General features: G+C 37.3%; 1 protein-coding gene across 1 annotated transcript in view; it reads left to right on the plus strand.

Moving 5' to 3' along the window:
• Window positions 1-17,434, plus strand: part of B4GALT6 (beta-1,4-galactosyltransferase 6) — a 47,181-nt gene extending 29,747 nt beyond the window's left edge. The window contains exons 3-9 of the mRNA XM_072411281.1: window positions 2,930-3,043; window positions 3,998-4,119; window positions 11,259-11,375; window positions 12,883-13,070; window positions 15,854-15,976; window positions 16,146-16,247; window positions 16,844-17,434. Of these exons, the coding sequence (XP_072267382.1) occupies window positions 2,930-3,043; window positions 3,998-4,119; window positions 11,259-11,375; window positions 12,883-13,070; window positions 15,854-15,976; window positions 16,146-16,247; window positions 16,844-16,991 (914 nt within the window). The 3' untranslated portion in view covers window positions 16,992-17,434. The remainder of the gene's footprint in view (window positions 1-2,929; window positions 3,044-3,997; window positions 4,120-11,258; window positions 11,376-12,882; window positions 13,071-15,853; window positions 15,977-16,145; window positions 16,248-16,843) is intronic.
• The last annotated feature ends 840 nt before the right edge of the window (window positions 17,435-18,274 follow it).

Genomic DNA, 18,274 nt, shown 5'->3' on the forward strand with positions numbered 1-18,274 from the left:
ATGCCCAGGTATAACCTATTTTTCCAATCATTTGACAACTGAAATGGTCCCCATGGCTATATTGTTTCCATGTAATAGGAAACATACACACATGCTTGGAAACTAGTAATGCATTCATAATATAATGATGTGACCTGGCAAATTAAGGACAAGGCTTTAATGTCGATGATTAAAACTGGCGGGTTCTAATCTCCGTCAACATGGGTTTTACCAACAAACTATCCCCGCAGTTCCAAAATTCTACCCTGCAGCTGTGTAACAGCCTGATCAACTACAATACATATTTGCACTGACAGATCTGACAGCTATGATTGTAAGTGGCCACTCCTGACTGCATCATCATCTTACAGGGAACATTTCATGAAATAGAACACAAGTAGATTTAAATTGCAGCTAAATGCTACTGTATGACAGTTTATGCAATACCTTATCTAGCTAAGATGCTATGCACAAGTCTCATAAAAAAACTTCCTTTCCCTTTCTTGATGATGCCAAATTCTTCTTTTACTGTGCTTTACACGCTTCCCCCTCCCAGATACTAAAGCTCACAGTGGGAGGATTTCAGCAGTATTGCCTCCATTTACTGAGCAAGTTTTGGAAACCATCATGTTTTGAATATCATGCTTGTTACTACATATGAGGTGCATTACCAGCAGCACTATTTTCAGATTATTGATTGGACAAAGTCTTCTGTCCTTTTGGACTTTTTACTAGTTAGGCATGTACAGGCTTGCTAGGCCTTGTTCATAATTAATCCCTACCTGGGCTATCAAATGTCACCCTCTAACACCTTGAGTCAATGTGGTGTCATGGTATAAAGTGAGATTGGAATAAAGGTTATTCCATTTTTACAGCATTTGATACTGTATTCATTGTGTGATGCAGTAATACCAGATTCCTTGCCTCCATGTTATCAGTGTTGTCTCAATAACTTGGCACCATGTTACAGAGATAGAACTAGGGAGCTGGTTTCCTGGTTACTTTTCTGATTTTTTTTTACCTTAGTACAATTAAAGGTCAATTACCCTGACAGATTACAAAGTGCAGATAAATGGCCATCTGTATTAAAAGCTTTGCTGGCCTGTCCTAGCAAGATGCTGTGTATACTAAAAAAAATCTGAAATCCTTCCAAGATCTTTTTCTAGTGGGGGTTAGGAAAAAGACTTCCCATTGGTGCATCTCTCTGCACCTTTACCTTCTTCAGCTAAGCAATTTCTGCGGATTTCCTAAATTAGATAATGGTTTGGGTCCTGTGTAAATCATATGTATACATACATGTGCAAAGTATTCGACAAAGCAGTATAGAGTTTAAAATAAAATAGATAATATATATATATATATATATAACATTTCAAATTTTAAACATGCATCAGTCATCTCTGATCTGATTTAGTCTTCTGGTCTGTTGCTATAATCTACTGTATTTTGCATATTTCTTGCACTGCCTTACTGGAAAGGCATCGGGCATACCTTGTTTTATAATATGCTTTGCTTCTTTATGTACAGTGTTGTAAGTTTCTGCTGTGCAGTGTTTTATGGTATAATTGTATAGCATTTCCAGTTTATCTGTGTGAGACGTGCTAAGATACCACTTTGATTGTCAGTTACCAGTTGCTGCTAGAAGTTCAGTAGGCCATTTGCCTATTGTTCCCTTTTGGCAGCCCATGTAACAACTGAAAGCTCCAACGAGCTGGATAGTCTGATAATGTAATTGTTTTACAAAGTGCGAAGCTGTGCTGAGCCTAGATAGTGGAATACACAGTCATGACATAGGAAGCTTCATGATTCATGTCTCTCAGATAAACATGTATTACTGTAATGTCATTACTGTGTTATTAGTCTTTTATTGGCATTTAGACCACAGAAATCTGTTTAACTGTAAAGTAAATTGTTCAGTGTATAAAAATGCTACTTCATTTTCAATCAAAATCTACTCAAAAGGGTTTTAACTTCTTTACTACAAGAATTCCAGCACTTCGGTCCTGCTCTGATAGACTACAGTGTGAGCTTGACTTCCTGGTCTGTATTTTTCGAATGATTTTCTATATTTTCCTAGAAAGAATCCAGCAGGCACTATAGTTATGAAAATGTACTCTAGAGACCGGAATCAATGAGCTCAGCTCACTAAGAGCTCAGGCTCTCAGGAATTGGAACGCTATATATCAATCAGGATCACAGACAACAGTAGGGTAATGGGATCCGTTCAAAACAATAGAAAAGTCCACCCAGCACTGGTCTTTGCTTTGTTTACATTTCCAGCGGCATCTCATATGGATTCTAGGGGTAAAATGTTCTCTCCAATTCCTGACTTCACCCCATCTCCCATGCTGTTATGCCTTAGGCTGCGTACATGCGTTAAGGCTTTTGTCGTTGGATCTTTCACAATTCTTTCCAACAACAAAAGATTGAAAGAGGCATGAACGAGCACAGTACATACAGCACTGTTCTACTCTACGAAGAGGGGAGGGGGGAGAACAAGCAAGCAGCACCCCGCTGTGCTCTCTCCACTTCACTTGCATTGCGGTCATTCGTGGATCCACCAGGAGGGATCCATGAACTATGTTGCACCGCCACTGTACACACATCAAAGTCTTATCCGGTACTAGCCCTAAAGAGAGAACCGGATGAGAATTATCTGACATGTGAATGCAGCCTTACTCTATATCGGAAAAAATCAGTGCCGGCTCCCACAGGGGACCAAAACTGGATAGTGAGACTATCCAACTGAAAATGAAAAAACTAAAACTAAAAAAATGCTGTAATGTTTTAATTGCAGATAAAAAAAACCAAGGAACCTACCAAAATGTTATTATTATTAATAATAATAATAATAATAATAATAAACAGGATTTATGTAGTGCCAACATATTACGCAGTGCTGTACATTACATTAAATATTAATTTTGTCTTTCTCTCTTGTTCTTTACAGACTACCCTGATGGTACAAATTCTACTGATTTCACTGCACAGTCCACAATGTATTTGCCTGAAAACTTTACATTCTCTCCTAACCTTCCTTGTCCAGAAAAGTTGCCATTTATGCGTAAGTAACAGATTTCACAGATTATTTTACTGTAGTTCGGCTTCACGTTTCTGGTGTACAGGATTTTGTATAGTGAACTATCAATGGGGAATTTAGCATCAAATTGCATTAAAAAACATTGTTTTGGGAACCCGTGTAGTAGAGAATGACTTGTTTATAAAGTGGTGCTGTATGCCCGGTCCACAGCCATCTAAGCAAATAAACATATCTGTATTTTAGAATAACTAAGAAGTTTGTAAAACTTACAGAAGCTGAATAGCAAGCAAGTAGTTTCTGTTCTTTGTATGCATTTATTATTAAGTGCATGTGATTTATAATGCACAGTTTTATATTTATTTTTTTCCATAAGTCGAACATATCTTTATTTATTACATGTGAATATGCTTTTCAGTTTCTTTATTCAGGTTATTATTAACCTGATTTTGCAGCAATGTTTTTTTTTTCTTCTCTATCAGACCTGACACTACTCTACCACACAGTCCAATTTATATTCATATGCAGAATCATAGCTATGGACTTTCCTGTCTAGAACTGTTAGATCTTATCCTTATTTGTAGTCAGTCATGTCCTGTCAATATAGAGATGTCTCTATGCAAAGCAAAATACTGATTGCTACATCCTGAATGAGGATTGGGTGGGAGATGTATTTTGCCTGCATATAATATGGTTGGCAGATACAGAGCAGGTACAGTATTGTGGAAGCTTAACTGAAAAATGTAAATTGCAGAAAGGAAGTTGCACACAGCACTAAACTTTCCCTTCATAGTTGTAACATTCCTATATATGTCTGTTTTATTACATGTGAATATATTCCTTCACAAATATGCAAGTATTTATTTTTCCATTTCCTTTTTTACTTTTTTTTTTTTTTTTACATTATTGTAGTTCCTGTTCAATTGTTTCCATTTCAACTGGTAAATGCAGCCATGTAATACAAAATATTCTTTAATGCAGGTGGGCCAACAGATATTAATATGAGTGAGATCTCTCTAGAGGAAGTTTATCAGATGTTTGCTGATATGGATATTGGACCTGGAGGCCACTGGAAGCCCACAGACTGCACTCCTCGGTGGAAGGTACTTACATAGCAGAATTTATATAAAGCAAAGGGTCCCTTTTAAAGCTGCATTTTACCCATAACTGATGATGCGGAAGTAGGTGGACAACTCTATTAACGAGTTTTCATTGCCTCCTAGAACTGTTAGGACTCATTTCCAGCATTTTGTTGTGGTGCATTGTGCTAAGGAACGACATTAACTTGAATGAACCGCCAATGCACCCAAGAAAACAGAACTGCATCATTTTCAGCAAGGCACAGTAGAACATTACTATTGAGTTGCAACAAAAAAAGAATAGCACCACAGAGGACGAATGTGTGTATAGTGCATTAAACTACAGTGTGTGTCTGTGAGCCCTGTCTTTCTGTAGTTGCATCTTTCTCCCATCTTTACTTTTTTACACTATTGTTTTACCTACTGTCCATATGCTATCCTGTAGACAGACATATAACACCCCTAACCACTAAGAATGGGGTAGCATGTGAACTTTTTCTGAAATGCAGGGTTGCAAAGCTGAGCAGCCAATGGCAAGTCTTCACCAACACCAAGTGATGTCATGTACTGGTTGTTGGAAAGTCCTGAGACCTATGTTGGCACCGACAGGACAGTCTGCAGTGGTTTCTATGAGGGGTTTTGATATCAAACATGTGGGATACCTTTGGAGAGTTTTGCTTTTAAACATATTGATTCATAAGGCTCACTCAGCATCTTTTCTCTGTATTACTAGGTCAGAAAAATGAAGTTTAGTCCTACATGTGATATACCCTATCTTTCTACTACTGTCATCATAATCATTGTCCATTTGATCTTTAGTCTTATATTAATTTCTCACCAGGGTCCAATATTGGGGTGAGACAATTCCACGGTCACAAAATCCTTATTTATTTCTATTTTTTTTTAATCCAGTAAGACAAAGTGCAGTTTAAAGGTGGCATTTGACCTTCTTTGCATTGTGCTGTGTTTCTTTGCACTCAGAGTGTTCTGTTAAAGTACATTAAATCTGCAGGTGAATGCGTTTGAGAAAATGCAGCATTTGAAAAGAACCCCTCTCTAAGCCCTTAATGTCCACCTGGCATTTTGAATTAGTTTACAATTTTTGCAGGATTAAATATACATTGTGTGCATGCCTGCACTTTTTTAGGATAGGATCTGAAATAAGTCAGGAGATTATAATAATATAGTTGATAATAATAGACCCAATGATAGATAATTTAGCCATAGGAAGGTGTATGGGTATTGTGTATTATTTCTGTCCTCTGATCCTTCCAGGGTTATTAGCAGGCATTTGGCTGAGACCATTGCTTAGCTATCTGTTCCACTCCTTCTCTTTATGGGCCTGGCAATATCTGAGCTCTCTGTAACAGCTTTTACCAGGGTTGTTGACCGGTAGACAGTACTAGCAAAGGGATGTATTCAACGTGTTCTGTAGATAAGGGAATATAATAAAATTGTTGCTTTTATGAAGGAGCAATAAGGAAATATAAAAGATCACAGAGCAATTATCAATAAGAAATTATACATATAGTTGTGTTCTAATATTTATTTGACTTGTTATTTTTGCCATTTAAGTTTTGGCAGTTTTCAGGGTTACTGGCTTCCTTATGTGTGTATTTGTGCGAGTGTAAACTGCTAGCAGCTAGGAAGCTGTATCCAGAACACACCCAGCGCTTACAGGAAGTGTTCATTGGAATTTCTCTCATCTCTAGCAAACTGCATTCATCACAAATATATGTATATTATAAACTAAAAGGGAATCTAGAACTCGGATCCAGCCTGATGTAGCCCATGAGTAACAGATGACCTAGGACTTTAAAGTTAGCAAAAAAAAAAAAACCTTTTTGAAAATAGAAAATGATTTTCTGGTTAAAGAATAATTGATTTTTTTAATGCATACATGTGTTTAGCTTCAAGAAAAATATCTATATAAAATATCTACAGGTTATTTTTTAAGTGGTTTCTGCTTGGTACAGCTCCAGGATTTCCCCAAAGTATTTATTCTTTTCTCAGGTCACACTCCTGTTAGATTGGCAGGATGTAGAAGTGACTCATGTCCAGGATCACACTTTTCACAGGGCAATATTTTAATACATACTTACCTGATAACCTTTTCACAGTGTCATATGGGTGCCTGCATGGATTAATGATGTAATAATGATGTTTCAACTTTTAATCAGAGCTACTTACTATTTTCTGTTTTGGGGCAATGTAACCATTGATTAGTGTTCAGTTCAGCTTCCTTTTGGAGCAATGGAGTTTTTACTCACTCTGTATTCTTTCTGCTATTACCTCTATACAAGGCTGTTCCTATTGGATTTGAGCCTAGATTAGGAGATCTTTCTGATGCTTTATTTGGTCTACGGGTGCTTACAAAATGTTGAAAGTGTTCCCTTACTGACCTTTCTTGGGGTATATCCTATTTTTTCAGGATTTTTATTCCCCCCCACAGAAAAGTGCCTTGCTTGTTTGCTGAGTCTTTCTTTTTTCAACCATCCTTGATGGATATAAACTTGCATGTTGGCAAGGTCCAAAGTCTGCAGCACTAATCAGCTATTAGTTGGGTAATCTTTTAATAATATACCTGCAGATTAACATAAAACACAAAGCGGAAACAATACCAACATGGTAGCTGTGTGTATATGACAAGACCCCAACTTGTTATGTGCAGTCATTCAATTCCTCACCTAGTAGTTTGTTCCAGTGCTTAACTGGAATGTATAAAGTTCAAAATGGTTTCACCTTTCTTTATATATCCAATATATAATACTCTCAACCACATACCAGAGATAATTACAGACAAAATAAAAGGTTACAAAATCCTTCTTACAATTACTAGGTTAACCTTACTGCATCATAGTAGTAACTGACACCTACAGGGAATACATACCAGTCAGCACAAATATTTTTTGGTGGGCAGAACATATAGCATGCAAGACCACCAAGTATTTAATTTGGCCTTCAATTCCATACACACTGTACATACAGTGCCGTTCTGCTGTGTGGAGGGGGGAGAACGGCGAAGGGGCACCCTGCTGCACTCTCTCCCCTTCAATTTCATTACGATTGTTCGTCGTCTGTGGATCCATTAGAACGGATGTCAAGCACTGTCACTGGCCAAGGGAATTTTGCAGATAAGACTTCAAATATCCCATATCTATTATTAGTTATCTATGTCAACCTCAACCAAGGCCCCTTCAAGGTATCCAATGATACCAAATGCAAGACAGCTTGTACCTCATATGTTTCTTTCATTCAATCATAATGCTGAATTATAGCCTATTTGCTCAGTCAAGGTCTTTATCAGGGCTTCTTCCAATCAGCTTCCAAGTCCATATCAGCCTTATGATGAAACTGTTGAATTTCCTTTTTTAAACTAATCAATATCATCTCTCAGAATCTCAATATGGATACACGCTGTATGTTTTCAATGAAAGCTTCTGAGCAAAATGACATACTGTTAATTTTTTTTCTTGCCTCTATAACATGACCTGAACAGAAATATGTTATTCATACAGTTTGGGTGGATGTGCTAGAATATCCCTTGTCAGATGACTCCTCAGATGTTCTAAAGTACCCTGAATGCAGCAAATCCTATTATTGAATACTGATTCCTAAATTGCAGTAAGCAACTGGGCAGCATTTTTATTTGAGCAAATTATATCTGCTCAGTTTCATGTTCATCTGTCAAATAAAATGATCCTGGGAGGATTACAAAGGAAATTTTCAGCATATTAACTTAATCCTTTCTGTTTTCATCTGGATTTATGTCATGGCCATAAAAGGATTACATTAAATAAAGAACTTTGTTTTAAGTGAAGTCTTCTGTGGCTTTATTGTTCCTAAAAAGTTTGTCAATATATACATGTTACCTCTTGTTCTAAAAATGTGGTAGGGAAGATGGATCATTCTTTGTGACTCTAAATCCATCACCAGGAAAATGTCATGCACACTGCCTGACTATTCCAATGCCAAGAACCCTCATTGGTACTTATGGGTTACTTTTGGAGTGCCAAGTCAAGAGATGGCTGTCCTGATCAGCATCATCCTTCAAAGCATGGTAACTTATGGCTTAGTATTTCTGTATGTCGCTATACTAGAGACAAGCCTCCTCCTGCTGCTATAAGACAATCATTTGTGACCCTCAGTTCCTGCTTCCCTGTGTCTCAGCATTCTTGCATCCCTATCTCGTTGTTGGTGACATCCTCTTATACCTGACTATGCGTGATCACTGTCCACCCTGACTTTGGTCTGTGCCTGGTTTGGATGTTGCCTACCTGCAAAGGGGGCAGTTACTGGGGGCCCAAGCTGGCACATTGGCGAACACATAAATACTTGCAGTATGATCTGATTAAGTTCTGGTTGGTGCATTTTGAGCAGCTCCTTTCAGGACACACACTCTCTTTTTTGAGCTTTTAACACAAAACTTTCAAGCCATGATAGTCCTTGTGTCATCTAGTGACCGCTTAAGCTGTCTTGTGTGCCCCCCATGACACCTGTGTCTTTATGCAGCTTCCTGTTCTAAATAAACTGGTCACTCCACAGATATGCTTTAGGTATCCTTAATGTTGCTGTGTACTTTTGGACTTTGGCCCCTCTTCACTATAAAAAGTGATTGGTTTTGGTGCCCGACATTTATAGAAGACACTCTGTGCATATAGGTATGGTTGGCACAGGATTTCTTCCTGTTTTTATTTTTTTAATCTTGAACTTTACCTCTATGCTCTTTGAATTATGTGAACTTTATTTGTCATTTTAAAGTAGTGAGATCAATATTCTTCCTGGAATTACCTCCTGTCCCTTTACAGTAACTGTCAAGCTTACTTTAGTAAGTATATCAAGTTTCCACTGTCCACACTTATGTCTCTTGCATCTAATTCTGCCTTCTGATTAGTTACTTACAGAGCTGATATGTACATAGGAGAGTGATCACTCCAAAGACACATGTCTGAAGTTCTGCTGGGTCATTAAAAACACTTGTGTTTACTTGTGTCACTAATGCTGAAGTGTTCAGATGTGTTATATACAATGTCCAGCTTGTGCTGTCTTTTCTTCAGGTCCTGCACATACAAGTATCAAAAATCAATGTTATAATCAAAAAAATGTTTGATTTTCAAGGAAACAGAGATAAAATATGTATTTGTTTTACTTGTACTTGTATTATGATCAGGTGTGAATAGCTTGTAAATAACTCGGCTCCATAAATCTGCATACCATATTACTTGTGCCATACTCTGGTGCAGTGTGCATTGCTTGTACCTTAGTCCTTTGTATTGTATTCTGCATGTGCCGTGTTGCATTAACCTTAGGCTGGGCACACACATGTCATAATTGGCAGCACGGTGGCTCAGGGGTTAGCACTCCGGCCTTTGCAGCACTAGGTCCCAGGTTCGATCCCCAGCCAGGACATTATCTGCATGGAGTTTGCAGGTTCTCCCCGTGTCTGCGTGGGTTTCCTCCGGGTACTCCGGTTTCCTCCCACATCCCAAAAACATGCAGTTAGGTTAATTGGCTTCTCCCTAACAATTGACCTTAGACTACATTAATCACATATGACTATGGTAGGGACATTAGATTGTGAGCTCCTTTGAGGGACAGTTAGTGACACGACTATGGACTATGTACAGCGCTGCGTAATATGATGGCGCTATATAAATACTGTATAATAATAATAATAATAATTGTCGCTGGAAAGGATCTTTCACAACAAAAGACTGCACAATGCATAGTGCTCTATGGAGATAGGAGAGGGAGAATGACGGAGCGGCACCCTGCTGCGGTCCCTCCCCTATACATTCATTATGATCGTTTCTCGTTCGTTGATCTGCTAGGACGGTCGTCGGAGTGACAGACGACAAGTGCTGTACACACTCCAGATTCTCGTTAGATATCGGCCTTGAGGCGATTATCTGATGAGAATCATCTAATGTGTGTACGTAGCCTTAGACGCCATTTGAGCACTTAATGGCTACCTTTACTTTGCTTCTGAAGACATGTAAAACATTACTTTGAGATCCAAGATACATAGGGATTTGTAAAACCAGCCCAATACCAGACCTGATGAGGTTCACTTGCTTGCACATTTGCTAACAATCAACATGCTAAAAGAAGTTTTAGACTGTAGGCATAGAGGTGACCAAGCTGTATTGCTTAATTGGTGGGCTGACATATGAGGTCAGCACTATCACTGTTGTGTATAGGTCTCAGAAGTAGACAGATCAGGCAGAAATGTAAATCCTTTTAAATGTAAAGCCGTATCATATACATGTTAACAGTGTTTAACTGTCTGCTTCTGTTCTTCTTTAAAGACAATTAAAAAGGACAATATGTAAACCATGAGTTTTGTTATTGTAAAATTAACTGATTAAGGGCAAAGTATTTCTCCTTTTTTTGAGAATACAAAGTGTTATGATTGGCACAATTAGCAGTTTATACAGACATTTATCATGTGTTAATATTGTATATGTCTAGTGAGCTTTGCAAGTCTGGTCTACAACTGAGGGTTAACATTTTGCATGTAGGACGCAGATTCCACTTTTTATTGATTTGTTGTATGGTAGACTTTCAAGAATCTACAAGGTATAGGTGTGGTTCAGGGCTATAAAGTATGAAGCAAAGTCTGTATAAGTAATGAGTAAATATTCACGGGCCTTTCCTTATGTGTTTATATTAAGAGGTGCTATGAACATAGGTTGTAATACATTGGCACACATTGATTAGATACGTTACGCTAATCTTTCATATGCATACAAACTTGTTCCTAGTCCGTTACTGTAATTTTAAGGCTATGAGATAACCTCCTTCTATAACTAGTAGTTGCAGCCTCTTTATCTCCTTTATTACAGGTTCATTTTAAAATGATTGCAGATGCCCTGTAATTCCATGTGTCAGACTTGGTGTGTGTGTATCTGTGTTATGGACATGGTTTGTATGGTCCTGTGTACTTTGTAAATCCGTACTACACTATAGATGAATCAAAAAGAAAATATACTAGCTACACATGATGGGGTTTGGGTAGTAGAACAGTTTCTACATGTATCAAAACAGATCTATGACTTCCATTTTTAACACCTCACCTTGCACCTCATAACTTGTTTTTCTAATTAGATTGTCAAATGTGAACCATGCAGCATTCACATCTATGTTTGTTATTGTTTTTGCAGGTAGCGATCTTGATTCCATTCCGAAATCGACACGAACACCTGCCTATTTTTTTCCGCCACCTGATACCCATGCTGCAGAGACAGCGCTTAGAGTTTTCCTTCTACGTCATTGAACAGGTAAATTATAGAACGTAGTAATGAAAAACTTCACCTTATGTTCCATGATGCAATCTATCCCAAGCCACATATAAAAAAAAATGTTACATCAGATTTGTGTGCATTATGATGAAGAATGGCCTTAATCTAAACAAATTTTTCTGTTTTTTTTTTTTTATCCATTATCAGTTTATGTTTTATATACACTGTACAAGAGAGCTCTAGATTTTTTCATGCCTGCATATTACCTAAAGTGTGTCTGAAGGGGTATGAATAAAGGTTTTCATTGCCCTCTGTGTCCCTGCTGGGGAGACTCTCCTTGTCCATTTTCTTGGTGAGCATCATCATGGGGCTGAATGAAGGAGAAGCCATAGTTTGAGTTGTCACAAGAATAGGACAGAAAATCTTCCAATGGAGACACTTGTTCTAGTAACAGTTATCCAAGCATGGATTTCTTTTACTTCTGAGAGAATTCCTTTCCCATTTTGTGTCAGGAAATCAAGAGAGATCTTTTTGGGGGAAACAAACCACAAAAAGCCATCATGAAGGTTGTAACCATTTCCTACGCTTTTAAGTTGTTTTAAAAGCATTATTGAGCAATCTGATTTAATTGAAAACACAGCTAGAGGTGACAGCCATTGATAGCTCACATTTTATAACGTTTGATGATTTTCTTTTATGTTGGTAGGCTAGCAGATATTGCTGTCTTTACCTTGTGTGTGTTTTTTTTTTCTTTTGTGTTGAATGCACTTGTGAAACAGCTGGTGGTATTGTGTGTAACATGAGTGCTGAGAAATACCTGCAAAACAATGAATGGCATCATGTTCCCGGCACATGTGTCTAGTGGAGGAAGTAGAGAGCTGGAAAAGACGTATTTAGCAGAAGTCAAGCGATGAAAGTCACTTGACGAAAACCTGTCTATGCTGAAATACAGGTTCTGTTATTAGCCATTTACTGGCAGCTTTGTGATATGTAAGTCTGTTTGACACTGCCTTTGACATCTTAGCATTTTGGATTTCCCGGCGTGTAGCAGATATAGAACACACCTACAATATTTCATTTGAAAACAAACCATCACATCCACAGTCTGCAATGACTGACTATTGAATTTTTCTTCTATAATCTTTTGGTGCATGCAGTTTAGCTGTATGTTTTTTTTTGTTTTTTTGTTTTTTTTTAGATACCTTCCTCCTTTAGTCATGCAGTGTATACTGAAAATAGCCAGTTGATCAAATTACTGATGCTTTGGGAAGTTTGTGTTTCTATCGGGTTTCCATCAATTACTTGCACATTACCTTTTAGGATGGGCCCTTCTGCTGGCCCTAAAACTAGCCATCTGATGGCTTGATGAACTTTTTTTTTCAGCAAAAACTTTCTTGTCGCTCTGTTGTAGTCAATCTATAGTTCAGTCTGAGCTATAAAGTCACATGTGAGTCATTGAGTAATAACTTTTCTAAAGCTACAAATAATATGTTTTCCATTTGCGTTGCTCAAAGTAAAACTAAAATTTTTCATTCTTTATTTACAGGCTGGTACTCAGACATTCAATCGAGCAATGCTGTTTAATGTTGGTTTTAAAGAAGCCATGAAGGATCGCGAGTGGGACTGTGTCCTTTTCCACGATGTAGATCACATTCCTGAAAATGACAGAAATTATTACGGTTGTGGAGAAATGCCACGTCATTTTGCAAAAAAACTTGACAAATACATGTACATGTAAGTTGAGGTTTTCTATATTTTAAATTCATTAAATACTCTAAGGCACATTTCTCAAAGTGTCTTAAAGAAGTAATGTCTGTATTGTTGAATACAAAAAATCTAGACTTTGTTTTAAAGTAAAAGTATTAACTTCATAATCTAGCAAGAATTTTAGTTCTGTCCTGCAGATCCTTTGCATGCAGCACGGCAACAGACCGTTTGGATCCCTATTATTATTATTATACAGCATCACATTATGCAGCGTTGTACAAAGTCCATAGTCATGTCATAGCTGTCCCTCAAAGGAGCTCACATTCTAATATCCCTACCTCAGTTATATGTCTTTTAATACAGTCTAAGGTCAATTTTTTGGGGGCAGCCAATTACCCTAACTGCATGTTTTTGAGATGTGGGAGGAAACCCACGCAAACACGGGGGGAAACTGCAAACTCCATGCATATAATGTCCTGGCTGAGATTAAAACCTGGGACCTAGCACTGCAAAGGCCAGAGTGCTACCTCTGAGCCACTGTGATGCCCTATGGCACCTCCCCACATATATCTGTCCACTTTTTTTAGTTAGCCGGAAGTAGCCATTTTTTAAAAAATATATCTTAGCTGTTTCCAGTCAATACATGGAAGAGGAAGTCTAGTTTCCTTGAGCCATTTAAAAACAATAGGGTGGATAGTTATTTAGTCTAGCCAGAATATCGCAGCCTCTTGGAAACTTGGTAAATGTTGTTGTTGTTGTTGTTCTCCCTTCTTCTTAATTGGAAGTATAATCACAGCCGTCTACTATTCAGCTTATGGGTTTAGTACTACATTAAAAACCTGTTGAAATCTGTCAATGTAACTCCACAGAAGTTACTCCCTGGAATTATTTCATACACTTTTATGGTTTCCATTGAAGATGCCAGTACATTTTTGTCTGCCATTCCAGTGTCCTTACCACTGTAATTAATTTGAGTCAATGCCAATGTACATAAAACAGTTGATTATTTTTAAAGAAGTAGCTCTCTTTTGAATTTCCAATGACTGGCGTTGGATGTGTCATCATCACAACATTAGCTTAATACTGTTTACTATTGCTTTGTTTCCCAAAATGTTCAATAATAGAACAAAAGCAGGATGGTGGTTATGTTAAGTAATTCCTTCACTAGTCCTTCTGTTTGTGTTTGATTAGTTTTGTTGTTACTCTGAAACTCTAGTAACATAACCATGGCTGCATTCCTGGAATGATATAGTCACTGGCTGCACCTGTCTGAATAAAACCCTTTCGTACATTACGGTTGGCAAGCCCATTTCCTGGTTTTACTGAAGATCAATTGATTAGACCTCCAATTGATTGCTTATGTAGCAAGATGATAACACGGGGCTAGAACACTATGGCTTATTTATGTGAAGTGATGTCTTAACTCCTGCAATCAGGAAAACAACACCTCCTGCGCCAGGAATATCAAGGTTAAGTATTATTAAAGGATAAGAGCATTTTAATGCAAAGTGCAATTATCCTACAAATTCTCATAACCCCCTCCCCTCCCCGACCTACCCTAACCCATCCTCTCCCTCAGCAGATTCATACTTGCCATGAACCAAAGCTCCATGGACCCCTGTTTGTTTCCATCTGGCAACTATTTGCCTTCTCTGTCTGAATCTGTGTATTAGAACCTCAGAGACTGCGGAAGGAAGGATGGGTTAGAGTAGGTCAGAGTAAGGAAGTAAATGGATGAGACCATTCATACAGTCAGACATATTTTCTTTTTCAGTTTTTATAATAAACCCATTTTAGCAAGTCATTAATGGCTCTACAAGGATATATTCAATAATCCATTGTTACTCTGAGTCTTTTATCTGAAAGTTAGATGGTTTTGGAAAATTTGTCCTTAAGCATGTTATCAGTGAGTTGGGGTACTGCATCATTCACAGTAATGCTGAACTGACTCAGTACCCAGTACTGACTCTGTCCAAAAAGTTATTAAATTGTCCATTAGCTATTGTCTGTTAGAGTCTTTGTACTGGGATTACATCCAGATGTAATGGTAGCAGCCATTCTTTACTAGATCTGTTGTAGAAAAGCTTCTGTGAGATGCTTATCACACAGGTTTCCATTTTTTCCCTTTGTGGAATTTTGACAGTGGAAAGCATGCCAGCCCTAATATTATGGTAGCTGTAGCATCCTCTCTAGAACTGCCTGCCTAACATTGTTTTTGTGTTCATACCCTATTTATTTTTATTCTAGGACCATAAAATGGCCAAATAGAACAAAATAAAAAACTTTTTTAAACACCTCCTTCTCCCATATGTATGAGCATGGCATTAAAAAAAAACCCCACGTTTTTACCATTATTTAATTTTATTATACTGATGCTGGTACTACTAGATGAAGCTAATTGAGGAATTTGTAATTGGAAATCTCTCCCCAAGAAACCCAGAAGCTGCAAGATTTGTATCTTTGACTTGTCTCACACTGAAAGGGGGTTTACAGTTTTCCTGGCAGTCCCATTTCAAAGTAGAATACCTCACACCAACACCTTTATTCTTCAAATTCCTAATACACCTCATATTACATGTTAAAATTAAAGCTGTATTGGAGTTGCATGTTGATTTAAGTCTCTTTTGTTTTTCTTATGGGCATTCAGTTTCAAACGTATGGTAAGACCTAATACGTTATATGATACAAAATATACTAGCTTGGGTAGTTAGTATGTTTAGCTAAATAAGTACAGCCTGCTTTATTGTAAATACAGTCAACAAATTCTGGACCCACTAATTGTAATTTTTGTGTTTCTTCTCTTTTTGCAGTCTACCATACAATGAGTTCTTTGGAGGAGTCAGTGGTTTAACTGTGGAGCAGTTTAGGAAGATCAATGGGTTTCCCAATGCATTCTGGGGATGGGGAGGTGAAGATGATGATTTATGGAACAGGTAGGTTTCCAATCAGTCCTTCAGCAGTATATCGATCAGCTATCTTCATGTAGAAAACAAAAAATATTAACTTTTTGTAGTGTATTATTGATACAATGAATGATTTATTAGCTATTATAGCTGGCATAGCCCTATATCCCTGATGGTTTCTATTTCTTGCTTCTTCAAGGGTGCATTATGCTGGCTTCAATGTATCAAGACCAGATGGCGACCTAGGGAAGTATAAGTCAATTCCTCATCATCACAGGGGAGAGGTCCAGTTCTTAGGACGGTAAGTGTATTTCATTTATTTCATGTAGAATGTAAAGCGCTTTTTTGAGCAAAACATAGCCAAGGCACCAATGCTTCTTGAGCCCATATAGACTGGTATGGTATAATAAAATGCTATTTGAAGTTGATGTCTTTACTGCCAACTTCCTAAATACAAAAAACAGTTCATACAGTAATGTATACAAGTACCTCTTCAAGGGGGCCACACTGAAAGTGGTGCATTAAAAACAACCAGACCTACATTATTTTGTAAATGAACACAAAACTGATATTATATATTAGCCTCCATTACCTTTTCTAAAATCCACAGCCTTCTCTAGATTTAACATCTCTGGCAATATTTAGTTTGCCTCTGACCATTGCTGCACCCTGGGTCCCATTAAAACCTATGGATACACATTGTGCTGATATGTAGCCTGAGGGAGGGTTGAACATTTATGTAGTTATTATAAATGTATAACTACCCTCTAAACAATCTGCTGCAAATGGTCTGTAAGCTCTGGAAAGCTCTTTGAATTTTTTGTGCACTGTATTGATTAATAAAATGAGATGGTAAGACTGCTGCAATATTAAATTGTGTTTCTTTACTTCCTGCAGATATAAATTGCTGCGATACTCAAAAGAACGTCAGTATCTTGATGGATTAAATAATTTAATATATGCCCCAAATATAATTATAGACAAGTTGTTTAAAAACATCACTGTAAACCTTGTGCCAGAGCTGGCTCCGGTCAAAGACTATTAATGGGATTGCTCACTGTCCACCATCGATGAAATCAGAAGAGGAACACTATTGCTATGGAACTAATGGACCACCTTCTACGTGATACTAGTGACCGATATCAAATTCCAATTCTCTGAATGTGTGACCATGCATTACGTCTCAAGCCAGCAGCTGCTATATCAATGTTTACAGCAGAAGACTGCTCCTAATGCAAGCCTTGTCTCACCAAATGCTCTACACTTCCACCTTTCACTCCACTGTGCGGTGATTTTAGTTCAACACAGGTTTTGCTTTCTATTTTTGCACCAATATACTGCTTCTTGAGTTTCCTTTTTTCAGTTTTTGGCCTTACAAAATTGGCCTTTTTTTATTGTTTTATTTTTTTTGTATTTGGCAGTTGTATATGTTTATGTATATATCCGTTTGATTTGTGTAAATACATTGGTTATATTTGTGTGTGTGTATATATGTGTAGATACATTTATGTATACACATATGGATTGGTGTAAAGTTACTCCAACAATTTTTAATGACCTCTGTTTTACACCTCATGCATGTCTTTACTGTATTAATGTATTTTTTTAAACATTATGGCTTTTTTTTAATAGTGCAAAGAGCAGAGAACTGCTGTAACCTTGAGCAACCATTCAGAATTGATCTTTTATCTGGGACAAGCAAAAGCTGATTTTGACTGGTTGGTATGTGGTGTGTGGCACTGTTGGTCTTTGCAGTTTATTAATGACAGGCCATTGACTTCATTTGCATGAATAGAAACATGTAAATATTAGAATTTTAAAAAAGTTTAACCTTAATGTAAAATGAAGGAACGGCTCATAACTTTATGGCCAGCTATGACTGTAAACTGTTAAAATGGTTTGTGAGCTTAAGGCCTTTTGTTAGGGGTAATTTCTGAACACTGAGAGAAAAGGGATGTGTATGTTTGAATGAGGGCTTGGCCACCATGGTACAGAATGTGCAGATAATCCCATCCCCATATCATTTGTAATGGTATAATTTATTCTCTGGCATCATCATTGTATATTATATATATTAAAAAAAAGTTACATATCATACATACAGGTTGTCAAAAACTATCTGTGCCAACTCTATGTCAGGGAGCTGATGCCAGGAATAAATTTTTCTTTTTGTGTTTTTAGGTTGCTAATTTATTTTTAAGTTTTTTTTATACTGTGTATTTTTTATTTGCAGCAAATGACTTCTTGTGAAACTCCAAATGAGCCAAAATATGTTCTTCTATAGAAGAAATACATATTGGTGATGATGTTTTTCTAAGAGTACAGTGT

This window comes from Pyxicephalus adspersus, chromosome 5, assembly GCF_032062135.1.
Source record: "Pyxicephalus adspersus chromosome 5, UCB_Pads_2.0, whole genome shotgun sequence".
Classification (NCBI taxonomy): domain Eukaryota; kingdom Metazoa; phylum Chordata; class Amphibia; order Anura; family Pyxicephalidae; genus Pyxicephalus; species Pyxicephalus adspersus.